Here is a 17,660-nt window from a genome sequence, read left to right as displayed (position 1 = left end):
GTGGGCTTCCGGGCGTGGCAGGCGGGCATTCCTGCTGTGTGCTGGAGCATCCCAGATGGACAGGGAGCTCACTGTGGGGTTGAGGGTTGGCATGCGTCCATTAATCTGGCCTTTTAAGCAGGAGGCATGCGCCAAAATCAATAGAAACTGTAGCTCTTGTGTTCTGTTTGGGGCACAGCAAACAGACGTGGGGCCAGCGCTGGCACCGGGGCCCTCACAGTCCTGTCCAGCCTCCCTGAATGTCACGTCACATGGACTGCGCAGAACGCAGAGGGGACAGGGATGTGCTCTCTGGGTTCCCCTGGGTGTCTGTGGCTTCAGCCCCCTCACCCACCTCCACCCAAGAGTTGGCACCAAGTAGCTGCAGGGAGCTGCCAGCCCTAGTGTCAGTCCCCATGACCCGCCTGGGCAAGTTAACAGGGGTCCCTGGGCCTGGTCTGCCTGGCAGAGGCTTTGGGAAAAGGCCTTTGTGTTTTAATCAGTGCTTCCGTCTGTTAGATAGCTGCAGCTTCACGTTTATGTAATTTGGAAAACGCGTCTCAGCTGCTCTCCTCACCGCTAGGCCACAATTCATCTCCTTTCGCCCGCTTGTCTCACACTCAAATTTCTCCCCAAGAGCAGTATCCCATAGCATCCTGCATCCCTGCAGCATCCCGCATCCCCGCCCACCTGCCTCCACCACCCAGCCACACACATCAGCTGACAGCCACACTTCTGGATCCATCACTTGCCTCCAGCCAGGGCATCAAATGGGCTCAATCCAAGGACCTCAGCCCTCCTGCTCATCACTGAGGCTCCAAACAGAACGCCAAGCCTGAAGAGGCTTCGCCTCCTCCTCCGTGGGGTCTTTAATCCCTCCTTTATCCTGTTGCTGCAGACAGCCGTCATGTTTGCTTTTCACATCTGAGGCTTCCTGTGTTGTTTAGTAAGGGGAGGACTTTATCCTGTCCTGGCAGTTTTGAGTCCATCTCCTCCTGCGGTAGATGAGAATCCAGCCCCTATGGCTGGCCTCTGGCTCTGCAAAGACCAGGAGGTGGGCATGCATCGTGACAGAAGGTTCTGGAAGGGCCTGTGCAGGAGTGGCTGGTTGCCTTGAGATGGTCCATCAGAGCACATGGCCAGGCAGGTGTCCCATTCATCACTCTGGGCTCCCCGGGTGTTGGAGTCTCCTTCCAGACTTGGTTCCTCTCCCAGATGTGGCCTCGGTTCCCTGGGATATGTTTTTCCCAGTGTGGGATGAGGTGGGTTGGATGGACCTTCTGCTGTATTCTCTGGACTTCCAGGCGCTGGGTCAGCGGAGAGCGGGAGGCTCGGGCCAAGGGACTGGTTGGCCGAGCCTGGCCGCTGCAGCCCAGCCCTCGGGGCTCCCTGCTGCCCGAGCTTGTCTTGTTCAGACAGGATTCCTTCTCAGGGGAATCTCATCTCTCATGACAGCTGGGCTCGGCGAGGCTCTCCCTGGCCCCCCCTGCCCACCTCTCAGGAGGCCCTGTTACCACCCACGTCTGTCCAGCCCCCTCTGCCCATGGTCACGTCTCCGGCTGGACCTCCCGTCCGGGGCACAGACTTCATTTCTCCCTTGACACGTTCTCAGTTGGAAGCTCAGAGGCCCCTCGACTCAGATGGTCCAGACCAGATGCCGCCACGCTGTCCCCTTCCGTCTGACCCTCCAAACCTGGCCCCCAGGGTCCCTCTCTCCCCCAGTGGTTACCATGGAAAGACCCAAGCTGATGGAGGTGTCATCACAGGCCACGAAGTTCATCCCTTGAAGGGCACCATCCAGCGGTTTTCAGTGCGTCTGCTGAGCTGTGCACCCACCATCCGGGTCTGGACTCTGCCCGTCCCCCGCGGTGTTTCTCTGCCGCTCGTCCTCAGTCCCCCTTCCAGCCCTGACTATCGCCAGCCATGTTCTGTCTCCACACACCGAGTCCCCTCTTCTGGACGATCCGCGTGAGCACGTCACGTGGTGTGTGGGCTTTCACGTCTGGCTGCTCTCACCCAGCAGCATGGCCGTGAGGCTCATCCACATGGTAGCGTCTGTCTGTGTCTTCTTTCTTTTTATCTCCAAGTCGTAACTCACCGATCATGTGGCTCGTTCCATCCCCCTGGTGATGGTCGGTTGGGTTGCTCCCATTTTGGGCTGTGAACCTTCTCTGATTCTTGGTCTGAGCCAGAACCCAGGAGTTCTCCAGAGCCTGCCATTGCCCCTCCGCCAGTGTACTGCCAGGCCCTGCGCTTGACCTGCTGAATCCTTTTCAACCCGCATCACTGTCTCCTCACTGCAGCCCTGTCTCCCCCATCTTCCCTCTGGGGGGCTGCAGACACCTCTTTCCTCAGAAGCGTTTTGCACCTGCCGAAAGTGATTTTTTAAATGTGAACCCAGTTGCCACTTTGTCGTAGAAACCCCCTCCCTCTGCGAGGCTTTCTGTTTTTAGGGTCAGATCAGGTGTACATGGCGCCCCGTTCCCTGCACATCCTCCAGGTCCATGTTTAGGACATCACGAATTCATCTCAGCCCTCGCCTGCCCTGCACGAGGGGTGACATCTGAGTTGAGCCCCAGGTGATGAGAAATTAGCTTGCAAAGCTTTTTGGCTAGAACCTTCTGGGCAGAGAGTTGCAGCAGTGGCGTGCCTGAGGTGGGAATGAACGGGCTTGGTGTGTCAGAGCAGCGGAGAAGGTCAAGGCTGCCAGCTGGGCAGGTGCTCGGGGCTGAGGTGGGGTGGGGGGTGTGATTCCCCCTGAAGAACAGTGAAGGCTTTGGGAAGGTTTGGTGCAGAGCATGTGACCTCTCCTCTCAGCTCCTCTCAGGGGAGGACGGAAGGGAGCAGAGGCAGGTAGGGGGGTCCCTGCAAGAATCTGGGACCGGGGCAGCGGGAGAAGATGGAGATGGGGGGCAGGTTCCTGATGACAGAGTCGGGGTCATCACAGCAGATGTGACTCTTCAGGAGCGTGTGCTCGGCCGGGAGAGAAAGGGTCCTTGAGGGTGACTGGCGGCAACGTGGTTTTAAATGTACTGCCTGCATCTTTGCACCTTCTCGGGAAAGGAACAAAAACAGACTCCTTTTCTTTTAAAAATAGAGATGTCATTCACATACCGTGCATGGACCATAACGTTTTTCCATTTAAAAGTGTACAATTCAGTGAATTTTAGTTAATTTAGAGGTGAGGGTACCCACCACCACAGTCAATCTTATTTTTATCACCCCAAAAAGAAACCCCATGCACACTGGCTGGGATTCCCCACCCCCTGCCCCAGGGGTCCTCCTCCCCTCCCCCAAGGATCCCCCCTCCTCCCCCAGGGGTCCCCCGTCCCCTCCCTCAGGGGTCTCCCACCCACTCCCCCAGGGGTCCCCCGTCCCCTCCCTCAGGGGTCTCCCACCCACTCCCCCAGGGGTTCCCCGCCTCTCCCCCAGGGGTCCCCCGCCCCCTGCCCCAGGGATCCCCACCCCCTCCCCCAGGGGTCCCCCGCCCCCTCCCCCAGGGGTTCCCCGCCCCTCCCCCAGTCCCTGGCAACCACTGGTCTGCCTTCTGTCTCGATGGATTTGCCTGTCCTGGAGGTTCTGTGTCGGTGGCATCAGGCGACATGTGGCCTGGGAAGGAGGCTTCTATTTATTCACTCCTGCTGTCTGCCTCTCCTGTTGGAGAGAAGCCCCTCCCCACAAGTCTTCCCCCCAGGACAGCGCTTATCCCACAGATGCCTTAAACGTCTCCGTTCACTGGCCTCACGGGTCGTCCACAGCCCGGGCCACACAGAGATGGAAACACTCTTGTCTCCGAAAGTGCTCGCGTCTGTCACGCTGCCATCTTATTTTCAGGTTTTCCTTACCTACCTGCGTGTTTGCTGACCACAAGGAAATCCGTTTGGGATTTTAGACTTAATTAGAAAGTTAGTTGTGTGTGACCCTGACTTGAGTACATGTTCTGCCCTAAAAAAAGTCCTCAAAGAGGACTCGATGGGCAGAAGGAGACAACAGCGGTCATGTCCTTCATTCGAGAACGGTGTTTCCAGCCGTGGAGCGTGGTCCAAGGCCGACTCCCATCCAGCCAGGGAAGCCCTCAAGAGACCGAGGAACGCCTCAGGTTCCAGATGGTTGTGTCTTTTTTCAGTTTAGAGAAAACTGAAAATGTAGGAAAAGACAAAGAATAATACCATCTGTACCAGTTTTAATTATTTATTATGCAGGATTGACAGTGGTTAACATTTTGTCATTTTTTAGTTATAGGGTTAGAATGTTTCAGATAAAGCCAGTGTCTCTCTCACCCTTCTTGCCATTCTGCCCGGGGACAAATATTGTGACGAACGCCACTTGTCCCTTGTTTTCCTGTGTGTCAGTGGTCACTATATGGTATTGTGTTGTTGAGTAAGGAAAAGAAATTATAGATAACCTGGTATCATGCTGGGCATGTCATTTGTAACTTGTTTTCCGCTAGATGTTATGTTTTAAAGGTTTGTCTTTTTTGTTATTATCCATCCATTTATTCATCCATCCATCCATCTCTCCATACACTCATCCATCTATCCATCCATCTCTCCATTTGTCCATCCATGCATCCATTCATCCGTCCACCCATCCATCTCTCCATCCAGTTGTCCATCCATCCATCCGTCCATCCATCCATCCATCCATCCATCCATCTGTCCATCCATCCACCCATCCATCTCTCCATCCAGTTGTCCATCCATCCATCCATCTATCCATCTGTCCATTTGTTCATCTGTCCATCCATTCAGCCACCCATCCATCCATTCGTCCATCCGTCCACCCATCCATCTCTCCATCCAGTTGCCCATCCATTCATCCATCTGTCCATCCAACCATCCATCCATCTGTCCCTCCACCCGCCGAGCCAGTCAGCCAGCAATCCATCTGTCTGTCCGTTTATTCTCTTTGCCCTGCAGAAATATGTGGTTTGGATGTTTATCTCTACTCTGAGCCACGCTGTTTCGTCCTTTGTAGTGTGTGTTTGGGTCGCTTGGCGGGGACAGAAGCATGGAATCTGGTTTTCTTTGTGGTTTCGTTAATTGCTTGGGAAGGCCAAGGAGAGCCCCCTCCCCCTGGTCCCTGACTCCCCTCGCCTCTAGTTTCTCTGTGACATGGTGATAATCAGCCTCACTGTCCGTAAGTGCAGTGGTTTACACTTCACGGTTTTAATCAGGAGATTGAGACGTCATCGGTTGTTTAAACCAAAGGGGAAGGTTCAGGGGATCTCTGGTGAAAGCCTGTGAGAAAGTTGGGCTGTGACCGAGCTGGTGTCATTCATGTCCCGGGGCAGCTCGCTAAAGGCCAGGAGGACCTTTATTTTCATACGTATCATTAAAAAAAATCAAACGCCTGTTTAACCAGCCCCAGCTTTGTCTGTTGTAAGCATTCTGCACTGCCTCTTCCTGTTAGGTGTGAGGCTGATGCTTGTCTATGAGCGCGATCGGTCCAGCTCTCAGGAGCTCTGCAGCCTGGATAGCAGACGTCTGGCTTGGTGTGCTCATCTTCTTAAGCTGTGTGTTAATACCCATTTAAATCCCTTTGAGAAAATAATGCCTGGCTCTGGAATTATTGCACGTCCTGTCAGAAGCTTCATAAATCCCACATCATGGTGGGAATACTGTGGTTCAGAGGCCACCCTGGGGAAGAGCAGAGTTCTCCTCCTCCCCCGTGTTGTGTCCCGGACTGATGAGAATGGTCCAGAACGGGCAGAAAGAGGGCGCGAAGCATCAGGATTTAATTTTCTGTGTCAAAGCCAAGGGGGAGGCCCTCAGAGATATCTGTGGTTGGAGTTCTGTGGCGCCCAGTTCTGATGCTCCGCTCACACCCTCCCTTCTAGGTGGATGGACCGGAGCTCTCACTCCACTTAGTGGGCGCAGCGTCTGGCTCTGGGTGCTGGGCCATACCTCCCCCATCTCCCTCTCTCCCCTGGAATCCACTTCACGGCCCCTTGGGTGAACCCTCCCAATTCGCAGCTCCATCCTGTGCTGTGGAGCCAAGTTGAAACGCCTCAGCCCTCAGGTCCAGGCGTTCCAGCCCCGCCCCTGGCAGCTGTGTGATGCTGGGGGTGAACCTGAGGGTCCAGGGTGTTCCCTTCTGGGCTTGGGGCTGCTGATACCTCCGCCAGGAGAACACGGGGAGAAGATGATGGATTTGACGCAGTTTCTTCGCTGGGCTGGTGGGCACATGGTGAGCACTTTGTGTCTGTGATCAGCACAGCTTAATCCTCCTTCTGCTCTTACTGCTTCTAGGAGGACCTCTTAGCCATCGTCAGATCCTCCGCTTTGCTCTGGGCTTGCCGGAAATCATGGGGACTAACAAGGAAAATGAACTCACCTCCAGGGAGGGCGGGAATCTCTGGCAGAGCCCAAGCCAGTGCCTCTCGGGTGCCGGGACCTTGATGGTGCAGAGGACCGCTAGCTGGCCCCTCAAAGGTCATCATTTCTGCCCACCGCCTCATCACAGCGTCAGGGGCTGCTCTCAAACCCTTATTCTTTGAAAAATGTTACTCTGATTGCAAAAACCCTAACCCATGGCCACTTTGGCCTTTCTTGATGTTTAAACATTCAGAAGCACCCCAGTGTGGCTCCTGGCCGTCCCCTTCCTCAGACCAGGCTGTCCTTCTCGGTCAGGGTCACCCATGGTTTTCCCCCTTCTGTATACATCCTTTCATGTGTGGCCTGTGACAGCATTTGGCTGTTCTCCACCACGAGTCCAGCCTGATGGATCTTTGTCCACAGCAGAAAGCATCATTTCACTTGGGCAATTGCATTTGGAAACCGTCCCAGTCACGGTTTGAGGGGACAGAGGTTTGCAAGTGGCAGGTGAGCAGCTCTTAGAGGCCAGACATCCCTCGATGCACCTTTAAATGAGTCCTGGCAGGTTCTGTTTATTGAGAGTCTTTGAAATACATCGTGAAAGCATTGAGGATGACACGAAGCGTGCTTCTTTTGCAATGAAAGACGTGCTCAGAAGCAGGGATTTCTTTCAGAATATCCTGCTTTCTTGCTGAAAGCACTGGGCTCTGTGTTTCCAGCTCCGTATCCAGAATGGGGTGATGCGGGGGCCCCCCGCAGCATGGTGACCCCCGAAGGCTTTGCCAGGTCCCCTCCTCCTCCTCCTCCTGGCTTTTTCCTGGAGAAAGTAAAGAATGAGCTGAATTTAAGTCTCACCTGAGGACTGTGAGCGCGCCGAGGAGGTGATCTGAAGAGATACGTTAACTCAGCCTGTGTTGTTGATGGTTCTTCCCTTGGCCGGCAGACAGCTCACTCTAAGCATGCAGTGTGATATTTACCGTTCTTTCAAGCTTTGTGTGTTTCAAGCTTCTTACTCCCATGACATCTTAGAAAACAACCATTGCCGTCATCTCCGCTTCTCAGGGCCCAGGACAGGTTTGGAGAGCAGTTTACTCTCTTGCCATGATTTTTCTTTTTCTTTTCAGTTTTGTCTGAGTACTTGATATTTATTTCTAAAAGAATTTTAAATTTTCATTGGCGTGTAGTTGCTTTACAATGTTGTGTTAGTTTCTGCTGTACGGCAGAGTGGATCGACTATATTGAGCATATATATATTATATATATCTCTCTCCTTTTTGGATCTCCTTCCCGTTTCCGTCATCACAGAGCACTGAGCAGAGCTTCCTGGGCCGTACAGTGGGCTCTCATTACTTACCTGTTTTATGCACCGTTGTGAATCGTATGTACCTGTCGGTCCCAATCCCCCGATTCCTTCCATCCCCTTCCCCCGCCTCGTTGTCCTTACTTTTGTTCTCCACGTCTGTGTCTGCACGTCTGCTTTGCGAATAAGACCATCTATGCCGTTTTTCAATGGGCTTCCCCGGTGGCTCAGTGGCGGAGAATCCGCCTGCCAGTACAGGAGCTGCCGGTTTGATCCCTGGGCTGGGAAAATTCCCTGGAGAAGGAAATGGCGACCCACACCAGTATTCTCGCCTGGAGAATCCCATGGACAGAGGAGCCTGGCGGGCGACAGTCCATAGCGTCTCAAAAGGGTCAGACATGACTTGGTGACTGAACAACAACATACCGTTTTTCTAGATTCCACATCTATGCGTTAACATGCAGTCTTCATTATCACCACCATCACCGCCATCAGCAGCAGCATTACACCACCGCCACCATCACCACCAATATCACATGATCATCACCCCCTGCTAGACAGACTCGGAGCTCCTTAAGGAGCAGGAACCCTTATCTTCTGGGGGAGGGACACAGTTTAGCCCATAACAGCACATACTATCTACTTTCTGTATGATCCTTACCACAGACCTCCGAGTTATATGGTTGGGATGGTTTTCATCACAGAATCAGGGCAACTGCTGAGCCGGTGAGTTTGCCCAGGATCACGAGGTTAGTGTGTGCAGCTGGGTTGTAAACCCAAGCCCTTCTGACCTCCGAGCTCCTGTTCCTTCTAGCGGTTTCTCAGTGGGGCCCTTCTGGCATTTTTGGAGCAGGACATCCTTTCGTTGTGCAGGGCCAGCCCACATAGTGCACAGAGGCAGCCTTTCCAGCTCTGCCCACTGAGTGGCAGTGGGCACCAGTAATCTCTGGGACCACCTACAAATGCCACACAGATCCCCCTGGGGCCTGACTCCCAGCCTGTGCTCTGCTCAGCACTCACCTGCTGGCAGGTTCCTTTCTGCCGGCCACCGTGGGGGACCCTCAGGCCCTCTGGATGCTGTTTACAGTCTAAGGGAACTGGAGTTGTCCGTGCAGTTGGAACTGGAGGCCAGCAAGGATTCTCCAAGCAGGAATAACGAGGGGATGTGCAGCCCCACTTGGTCACAGCTGGGCGAGCTCAGACACTCCTCTTCCTCAGCCTGAGGTGGCAGGGGGTGGCTGGCAGTTCCCGAAGTGAGCAACCGGCCCCCCGCCCGCCTTGCGACCCTGAGACGAACTCTGAGCCTTACTCTCCAGCGCTTGCCATTGGAGAGGGGCAGATGGCACACTCACGCCCGCGGGGTCAGTTTTCCTGGCAGTGGGACTCTGGGCTGCCTGCTCCACCAACCTCATTGTTGAGAAGCAGGATCCTCTTACCCTCCCGGGAGGCGCGGCCCAGGCAGACGGTCAGGGAGAGAGAAGGGCCTTGGGGCCTCCTCAGGCGTGCGGGCGCCCCTGCGGAGACCTGGTTCCAGGCTCTCGCGCTCATCCTGTCCGAATGCTTTTACAGCGACTAAGCAAAGTTTTGAGCCCCTGCTGATGGCGGTGCAGTAGAACATAGCTTTAATTCAGTGAAAACTAGAAGTTGCAGTCAGAAGTGGCTTCGGCCCAGCGCTTGTTTTCCTGGCTCGTGGGCGGGTCTCACAGACGGGACCTGGGAGTTGGGACCAAGTCACGTGTTCAGGTTCCTGGCGGTGCTGTTCTCTTCTTGAGAAGTGTTCATGCTTGGTCTGCGGGAACCGTCTGTGCTGTTTAACCTTTTCAAAAATTAACTTTCATGGCACCGGATACGATTTCTAAGTCGAACCATTTTTCACAATCGCCTTCCTTTATGGTTTGGGAGGGGCGCTCGCGGTGTGTTTTACAGCCCTGGCGTTCAGAGTCAGGTGGGCGGGGCCGGTGCCCTGGGCTGGCCCATCAGTGAGGTGAGGAAAGGAGGCCCCCGCCTGTCCGTGAGGTGTCCGTGAGAGCTGGCGGTGTAGGAAGGCAGCCGCGCTGTGGTTCGCTCGAGCCGTGCTCCTCAGTTTCCTGGGCTGGCCGCGGTAACGTCACCTTGAAACTGTGAGAAATGCAGCTTTGTGGTTGGACCCAGACCCGCTGCATCGGGCTCCCGTCCGGGAGGGGGCGGGGTCATCTGCGTGTGCTTTACCAAGCAGGCAAGTTTGAGAAGCTCTGTACAGGTGGGAGAGCTGCCCAAGGCAGTCTGTGATGGTAAGCGATGACCATAAACACAGCGGGTCCCGGAGACTGGAGCCAACAGTGAGAGCCAGGGCCCCGGAATCAGTGATCCCATCCGAGCTTTTCCCCTTTTATATTTGCCAAGGAGACCAGAAGATCACGGTTTTCACCGTAAAGCCAGAGAGTCCAGAGCTCAGAGGAGGCCTCGGGGTGGAATGGAGGCCCCTTGGGCATCTCCGGCCACCTGCCCCAGGGGGCTTCCTGCTAACCAGGGGTCTTGTCCTCCCCTGCAGAAGTGCATTCGATTCAACCCGGATGCCACAGTATGGGTTGCAAAGCAGCGGATTCTGTGCTCACTGAACCAGAGCCTGAAGGACGTCCTGAACTACGGGCTGTTCCAGCCGGCCAGCAACGGGCGCGACGGCAAGTTCCTGGACGAGGAGCGGCTGCTGCGCGAGTACCCGCAGCCCATGGGCAAGGGCATCCCGTCCCTGGAGGTACTGCTTACTTGCCCACAGCTGGCGCAATGGGGAGCAGGGCGGGGCGGGGGGATGCCCTCCCAGACTCCAGGTTTAACTCCTATGCGGAAATCACTCTTAAATCAATAGTTTGTATCCGTTAGCTCGCAGGTGATTCTGTCCTGGTCTGCGGACCAGGTCCCGCCCGTGGTAAAGAGCCCGCTTGCCAATGCAGGAGACGTAAGAGATGCTGGTTCTATCCCTGGGTGGGGAAGATCCCCTGGACGAGGGCATGGCAACCCACTCCATTATTCTTGCCTGGAGAATCCCACGGACAGAGAAGCCTGGCGGGCTACAGTCCATACGGCTGCAAAGAGTCGGACACAACTGAGGCGACTTAGCAGGCACACGTGCAGTGCGTAGCCATTTGTTTTCTCACTGTGGATTGGACGAACCTGTTGGAGGGACGTCCTGCTGCAGGGATGTCTTGCTGTGAGCGAACCCTGGGTCTGACTCAAGCTCATGTCCCCGGGACCTTTGAGTTTGGGGGTGCAGAGCGGGGTTTGCCTCTGCCCCACTGAGTCTCTCCCTGGCACGAGGTGGCCACCGGCCATCCAGCTGTTGTCAGAAGCATGAGTCTCGGGAATGACCAGTGGGCTGTTTGAGCCACTGTGGCCAGTCTGGTGCTCCTGGGTGGGTGGGCTGCCTCGTGATGTTCGGTGGGTATCCACTGGCAGCCTCACATCCACAGAAGACGTGGCCTCAGACCGTGCCCCTGGGGAGCCCAGGTTTACATACGGAATTCCCGCATTGTGTATTTTTAAAAATTATTTAATTTGAAACATTTTTTAAAATTATTTAATTAAAATTTTTTTTGAATTACGAAAGTATGGTAACACATTTACAGGAGACTTGGAAAGTACAGAAAAAAGTTACATACAATTCCACAATGTATTACAATTACTTTTTAAGTAGAAAAATGAAGATTTTTTAGTTGGAGTTTTAGTATCAAGCTCTCAAAAATTAACCGAATGAATAGACAGAAAAGTAGGAGGATGCGGTAAACTCGAAAAGCACCACGACCAACTCAGCATAATTAAGATTTGTCCAGTTTTCACACGCCAGCGGGATACAGATGCTATTCGAGTTTTTTTTTAATTGAGTTTTATTGAAGTATTGCTGATTTACGGTGCTGTGTTATCTCAAGTGTACAGCAGAGTGAATCGGTTATCCGTTTACATATGCCCACTCTTATAGAGTCTTTTCCCATAGAGCCCGTTGCAGAGCGCCAGGTAGCATTGCCCCCACTGCGCAGGAGGTCCCTGCCAGGCACCTGCTCTCTGCATAGAGGTGTGTACACGTCAGTCTCCAGTGGACCCCTCTCCCCACGCGACGTAGTAACACAGAGACGCAAGTGGGAGGAAGTGTGGATGTTTCTACAGGTGCCCCACACGTCACCTCAAGTGATGGTGTTTGTTTCAGCCTGGTCGACCGTGAGAGCCTGGGAGTGGCATCGTGGGTGGCACCTGGGCCACCATAGGGGGTTACTCTGCAGTCAGAAATGCCGTGGGCCGAGGCTGCGCCCCACCTGCACGTTCCCAGGCCTGACGGGGACTTCAAAGCTGAGGTTCTGCGATCCCCAATGTGCCCTGGGCCAGGGAGGAGGTTTCCCACGGAGGAAAAGCTCACATGCCTCTCAGGAGTCACGTGGGCCCCTGTCCCGGCCTCGGTTTGCTCATCTGTGAAGTGGGACTCCATTGACCAACTCCTTGTTGGGGGCCTGCCTGCTCAGTCCCAGCCCTTTCTTGACACAGGACAGTCACGGTTCTGCTCTGATGGAGCTCACACTCTGTGGGAGGGGACAGGCCAGGAACAGCAAACACACAGCTCCTTTAGGGGCTGACAATCCATAAAGACAGTAAAACAGGTGGGAACAGGAAGTCCAGAGCCTGCTCTTGATCAGAAAGCATCTTGGAGAAGGCTGGCCCATCCCACCCCCCGCCCCACCCCTGAACAAGAGGAGGCCAGGGAGAGCCTGGTGGAACCGGGCAGGGCTGTGTCCTGGCTTTCAGAACAGCTGGCACAGTGTCCTTCTGACATCCCGCCCAGGGACCATGGGAGCCGGGGCTGTGACCTCAGACAGGCTGGGTCCCGTCCTGGCCACCGAGGGACCCTCTCTGAGCCGCAGGTTCCCAGCTGTGAAGGCAGGGGAACGTTCGTGCCGTTTTCTCTGCGGCCGTGAGGCTCGAGTGGGCCATTCCACAGGGCAGTGCTCTGAGCACACAGTGACGGGCGAGCCCGAGCGGCGGTGCTGGGGAACGTTCATGCCGTTTTCTCTGCGGCCGTGAGGCTCGAGTGGGCCGTTCCACAGGGCAGTGCTCTGAGCACACAGTGACGGGCGAGCCCGAGCGGCGGTGCTGCAGCTGCCCCCGCCGTCGCTCTCGCTGCCGTGCAAGCATCACACGCGAGCCTTCACTCATCTCCTTGGACCGCCGTCCTGCCGGGCGATCTGCTGTGCGGGGCTGAGCCTGGCCTGGTGGCGGACACACCAGGGGCAGCGTGGATCTGAGCCTTGGATCATTGCAGTAAGGCACGGGTGGCTACCTATGACACGTGGAGAGAAGGCAAGAAAAGGACGTGTGTTTCTGAGCCTGGGTTCCTCTGTAGCCACACATTGCAAACAATTATGACTCTGGAAACGGACATTCTCCTGTGAGTGCTCACCCTCCTGCCGAGAGGTGTTATCGACCCGAGCGTGTTTTTTAAAAAACTGGAAGAAGCACCCACTGACTTGATGTCCTAGAGATCCATCAAGTTAGCAAACTGTTACACTCTCTCTCATCACTCCCTGGGCCTTCCCAGGTGGCCCAGTGGTAAAGAATCTGCCTCCCAATGCAGGAGACATGAGTTCGATCCCTGGGTCGGGAAGATTGTCTGGAGGAGGAAATGGCCACCCACTCCAGCATTCTTCCCAGGGAAAATCCCATGGACAGAGGATCTTGGCGGGCTACAGTCCATGGGGTCGCGAAGAGTCAGACACGGCTCAGTGACTGAGCAGAGGCTCTCGCGTGCAGCCGTGTCCCCAGGGCTGTGGATGAAGGTGGGTGAAGAAGACAGGCCATCTCATCTTAGATGAGGATAAGCAATAGGGAGGTTTCAGGGCCATCCCCAGAACGTGGTGTCCCAGTTGACTCTAGAACCAGAGGGGCAGAATCCTAAAACAGCCTGCGTCTCCTCCCACGAGGTCAGCTCAAGAGGATGGACGCTGGCTGTTCTCCACAGCACACTGATCCAGGAACCGGGTGCTGCCTGCGTTTCACAGGATTTTCCAATTGCACTGGTTTATTTTGGCACCTAAAAAAGAAAAAGAAAAAGAACAGGGTTCAGTCTGTGGCACCGAGGAATGCGGTTTCTTATGGGATTGCTCTTCTGTTTGGAGTCGGGGGGAGGCCATCAGGGGTCGCTCTGGAAACGTGAACGGAATCAGACCTTCAGAGTTAGCTCACACCCCACTCTGAGCCTTCATGGCACGTCCGTGGTTATTTAAGCTCCTCTGAGTGAGGGGGGGAAATCAAAGAAAGTGGGGGGCGGGAAGGGTAAGAATGCGTTTGCCCAGCCCTGGTTCCGGGCCAGGAAGCTCATGTTCCTTCCCTGGGTGCCCTGGGAGTTTTGTATGTGACCCCCCTGTGACTGACAAGGAAGCAGAGGCTCGGGTGAGGAAGGTGCTCAGCCCCGTGACTCAGCTGCTAGTGCAACGGGGCAGGACCGTGTGGCCCAGGCCCCCCATCCTCTGCCCGCCTTTTATCTGTGGGAAAACTTTACCCAAAGAGTAAGTTTAATCAGAGAAGGGAGAACATGCAGAGACAAAGGGGAACACTCAAATCAGACCAGATGATAAAGGTTAGTCTCTAAGTGAAGCCAGGGACTTTCAGTTCTTCCTCAAGGACCATAGCGGACAGGGCGATGGCACCCCACTCCAGTGCTCTTGCCTGGAAAATCCCATGGGTGGAGGAGCCTGGTGGGCTGCAGTCCATGGGGTCGCTAAGAGTCGGACACGACTGAGCAACTTCACTTTCACTTTTTACTTTCATGCATTGGAGAAGGTAAATGGCAGCCCACTCCAGTGTTCTTGCCTGGAGAATCCCAGGGACGGGGGAGCCTTGTGGGCTGCCATTTATGGGGTCGCACAGAGTCGGACACGACTGAAGCGACTCAGCAGCAGCAGCAGCAGTAGCAGCAAGGACCACAGATACTATTCTGAGCCACGTCCCGGGAGCTGTCTTTTAGGGACGGAAACCCCTACCAGGTGGAAGAAGTTAACTACACGGCGACCAGACTGTAGTTGTGACGTGCATCCTTGCACGTGTGCGTGCTAAGACTTCAGTCGTGTCTGACTCTTCGTGACCCTCGTCTATAGCCCGCCAGGCTCCTCTGTCCGTGGAATTCTCCAGGCAAGAGTACTGGAGTGGGTTGCCACGCCCTCCTTCCTGACCCAGGGATCGAACCCACGTCTCTTACATCACCTGCGCTGGCAGGTGGGTTCTGGGTCACTAGCACTGCCTGGGAAGCCCAGCCGTGACATAAGCTGCCACAGTTCCGGGAACTGGCCTCAAAGAAATGGGAACAAACCTACCCTGGAACTAAAGACTAGCTGTACCTAAAACAACCAACATGATGCTGGTCAGACCACCGATGACCAATTTCAAGATGCCTGTCAGAGCTAACTGTGCCTGCAGCCCCCTTCCTCCGTCGGTGAAAGCTCTTGCCCACCAACTGTTGGGGAGGGGAGTCCGCCTTTGAAGAGGCACCTGGCCCCCACCCCTGGTTGCCAGCATCCAAAATCAGACAAACTCCCCTTTCCACCAACCTGGCCTCTTGATTGGCTTGAGTGGCGAGCAGCTGGACCCCACTTTTGGTTACCCTGGGACAGTGGTGGGGCTGGAATTGGAGCCATGTTTCGACCTAGGAATCTAGTGATGCCCAAGCTGCCAGCATCTTCCCAAACCCACCCTAGGGCGGCCAGGGCACCTGGGAGGAGGTGGGCGTCAGGCGGGGTTGCTGGGGATTCAGCAGCGGCGTGCAGCCCCACTGTGCCCTCCTGGGCACACCGTTGCGCCTGCCCAGGGTGTGCCCCCTGTTCCCGTCTCCTGCAGGTTAGTGGAGGCACTGACATGTGAGGGAGCGAGGCTGAGCTCAGAGGTCCCAGACGGAGGCTGCAGGCAGGCGGCTTCACCAGGCTGGGGCTTCTGTTGCCGTTCAGGCGCTCAGTCGTGTCCAACTGTCTGTGACCCCATGGACGGCAGCATGCCAGGCTTCCCTGTCCTTCATCTCCCAGAGCTTGCTCAAACTCATGTCTGTTGAGTTGGTGATGCCTTCCAACCATCTCATCCTCGGCTGCCCCCTTCTTCTACCCACAATCTTTCCCAGCATCGGGATCTTTCCCAGTGAGCTGTCTCTTCCCATCAGGTGGCCAAAGGGTTGGAGCTTCAGCTTCAGTCCTTCCAGCGAATATGCAGGGTTGATTTCCTTTAGGATGGACTGGTTGGATCTCCTTGCTGTCCAGGGGACTCGCAAGAGTCTTCTCCAGTGCCATAGTTTGAAGGCATCAATTCTTCGGCCTTCTAATGTGTGTTTAATAAAGGTGGCCGATGCTGGGAGCCTGGCCGATGTGAGAAGTAGGTCCTGGTTTGGTGCCTCACCGGCAGCAGGGAGACTGGCTCGCTGGCAGAGGAGGCAGAGGCGAGCAGGGAACCCCAGGCTCCTGGGCGCTCGTCCCTCCGGTGGCCCGTGTTTCTCTTAGTGGCCTCCCAGCAGCGTCTCTGCAGAAGGTACTCGCCGTTGCAGTCTCTGCGCTTCGAATACAAACGGTTTATTTCACGCCGCAGGGTTTGCTCGGGAGCCCCTGCCATGGGTGAGATAGCCACGGAAGAGGCCGGCTTTTGCTCTCTGTGGCCAGCCATGTGAGATACTTACTGGTTTTCTTTTCTTTCTTCCCCCCTTGCTTCTTTGTCTGTGTCAGTTTCGCTACAAGAAGCGGGTGTATAGGCAGACCAACCTGGACGAGAAACAGCTGGCCAAGCTGCACACGAAGGTAAGCGAGGAGTGTTCGTGTCAGCTCGAGCTGTCATTCCTGCGGCCTCGTCTTTAGAGATGCGGGCGGTTCTTGGACAGTGGTTCCTCTTCCCGGCAGATGTTGGGGCTGAAGAGGCCCCTGCAGCCGCCAGAGCGCGGTTAACCACCACCGATGTCTCCTCCCATGTGAGGCAGGCTCAGTAGATACCTGTGCAAAAGGGAAGTAACGTCACTGAGAGAGAGGAGCCTGGGACCCTGCTTTCTACTCACCGCCCCCCGGTGTTTCTGGAAGGAGGGGTGGCCGTTCCCTCTGAGCTGTTGCTGCCCAGACAGGGGACAGCGCTGCAGTAGGTATCTACTGCTGCCACCCTTGTAATTAAAGTGCTGTTTACATAAGCTGCTCGGAGGCCAGACCACTGCGCGAGGGCGGCAGGGGAGAAGGAGAGGGTTAGCAAAGATCCGTGGGCTGCTTTGCAGACACGGCCGCACCCTGCCAGGGATGCTGTGCGTGTCCAGGGTGCGCTGGAGCTGGAGCATGTGGCGGGCACCTCGCCCAGCACAGAGGACGCAGTGTGATGCCCAGGGATGCCCTCTCCCGCCCCGCCCCTCCCCAGGGAGCCCGGAGCATCTCCTGCGGCGCTCAGGGAAGGCCAGCGTCCGGTTGCTGCCTGACGGCTTCCCCGAGCCGGCCCTGACCTGGCCAGGTGAGCTCACCCGGAGCCACAAGCACACAGGGGGCCTCCCCGCCCTACGGGGTCCCCCTTGTTTGTGTTTCACCCCCATTCGTATCAGGAAGGTCGTGAGGATTTTCATCACGTTCAGTGGGTTGTCGCCCGCCTATTGTGCTATTTTTGTGCTCAAGTTGTCCAGACGTGGCTGGTGGCCCTTCCGCCTGGCTCTCCACCCCCTTGGCACGTCCCCACTGTGCTTTCAGTGCTGGCGGTTTTTAGGCACAGGACAGCCAGGCTTCTCTTGGATTTTCTCTGCCCAGCCCTGGGATCCACCCGCACAGGGGTGTTTAGACTCCAAGTGTGGGCACTTTTGGTTTTTTAATTACCCTCCAGTGTGTAGATGAAAGTGATGAAAATGTGTTTGTGCCTTTAAAATAATGTCGATTAGTAAATAGCAGTGAAGGTGTTCAGTGTAACCAAGTGTGCCCTCTGCCTTTGGATATTTGTGAATTTTTATTCCCACACTGTACAGAAAGCGTCCAGGTGGAGATCTAACCTGTGTCCCTGAGCTGAAGGGTCCAGGGACTTCGGCGTGTTTGGGGAGGAAGGGTGTGGAGTGGAGGTGG

At 55.5% G+C, this 17,660-nt stretch overlaps 1 protein-coding gene across 1 annotated transcript in view; it reads left to right on the top strand.

The window, feature by feature from the left end:
• Positions 1-17,660, top strand: part of SHANK2 (SH3 and multiple ankyrin repeat domains 2) — a 564,129-nt gene that overhangs the window by 97,853 nt on the left and 448,616 nt on the right. The window contains exons 4-5 of the mRNA XM_018043149.1: positions 10,127-10,330; positions 16,311-16,382. Coding sequence (XP_017898638.1) covers positions 10,127-10,330; positions 16,311-16,382 — 276 coding nt within the window. The remainder of the gene's footprint in view (positions 1-10,126; positions 10,331-16,310; positions 16,383-17,660) is intronic.

The sequence above is a fragment of the Capra hircus genome, chromosome 29 (genome assembly GCF_001704415.2).
Source record: "Capra hircus breed San Clemente chromosome 29, ASM170441v1, whole genome shotgun sequence".
NCBI classification, from domain to species: domain Eukaryota; kingdom Metazoa; phylum Chordata; class Mammalia; order Artiodactyla; family Bovidae; genus Capra; species Capra hircus.
Note: the sequence above shows the minus strand (reverse complement) of the source record. Positions and strands in the feature narration are given on the sequence as shown.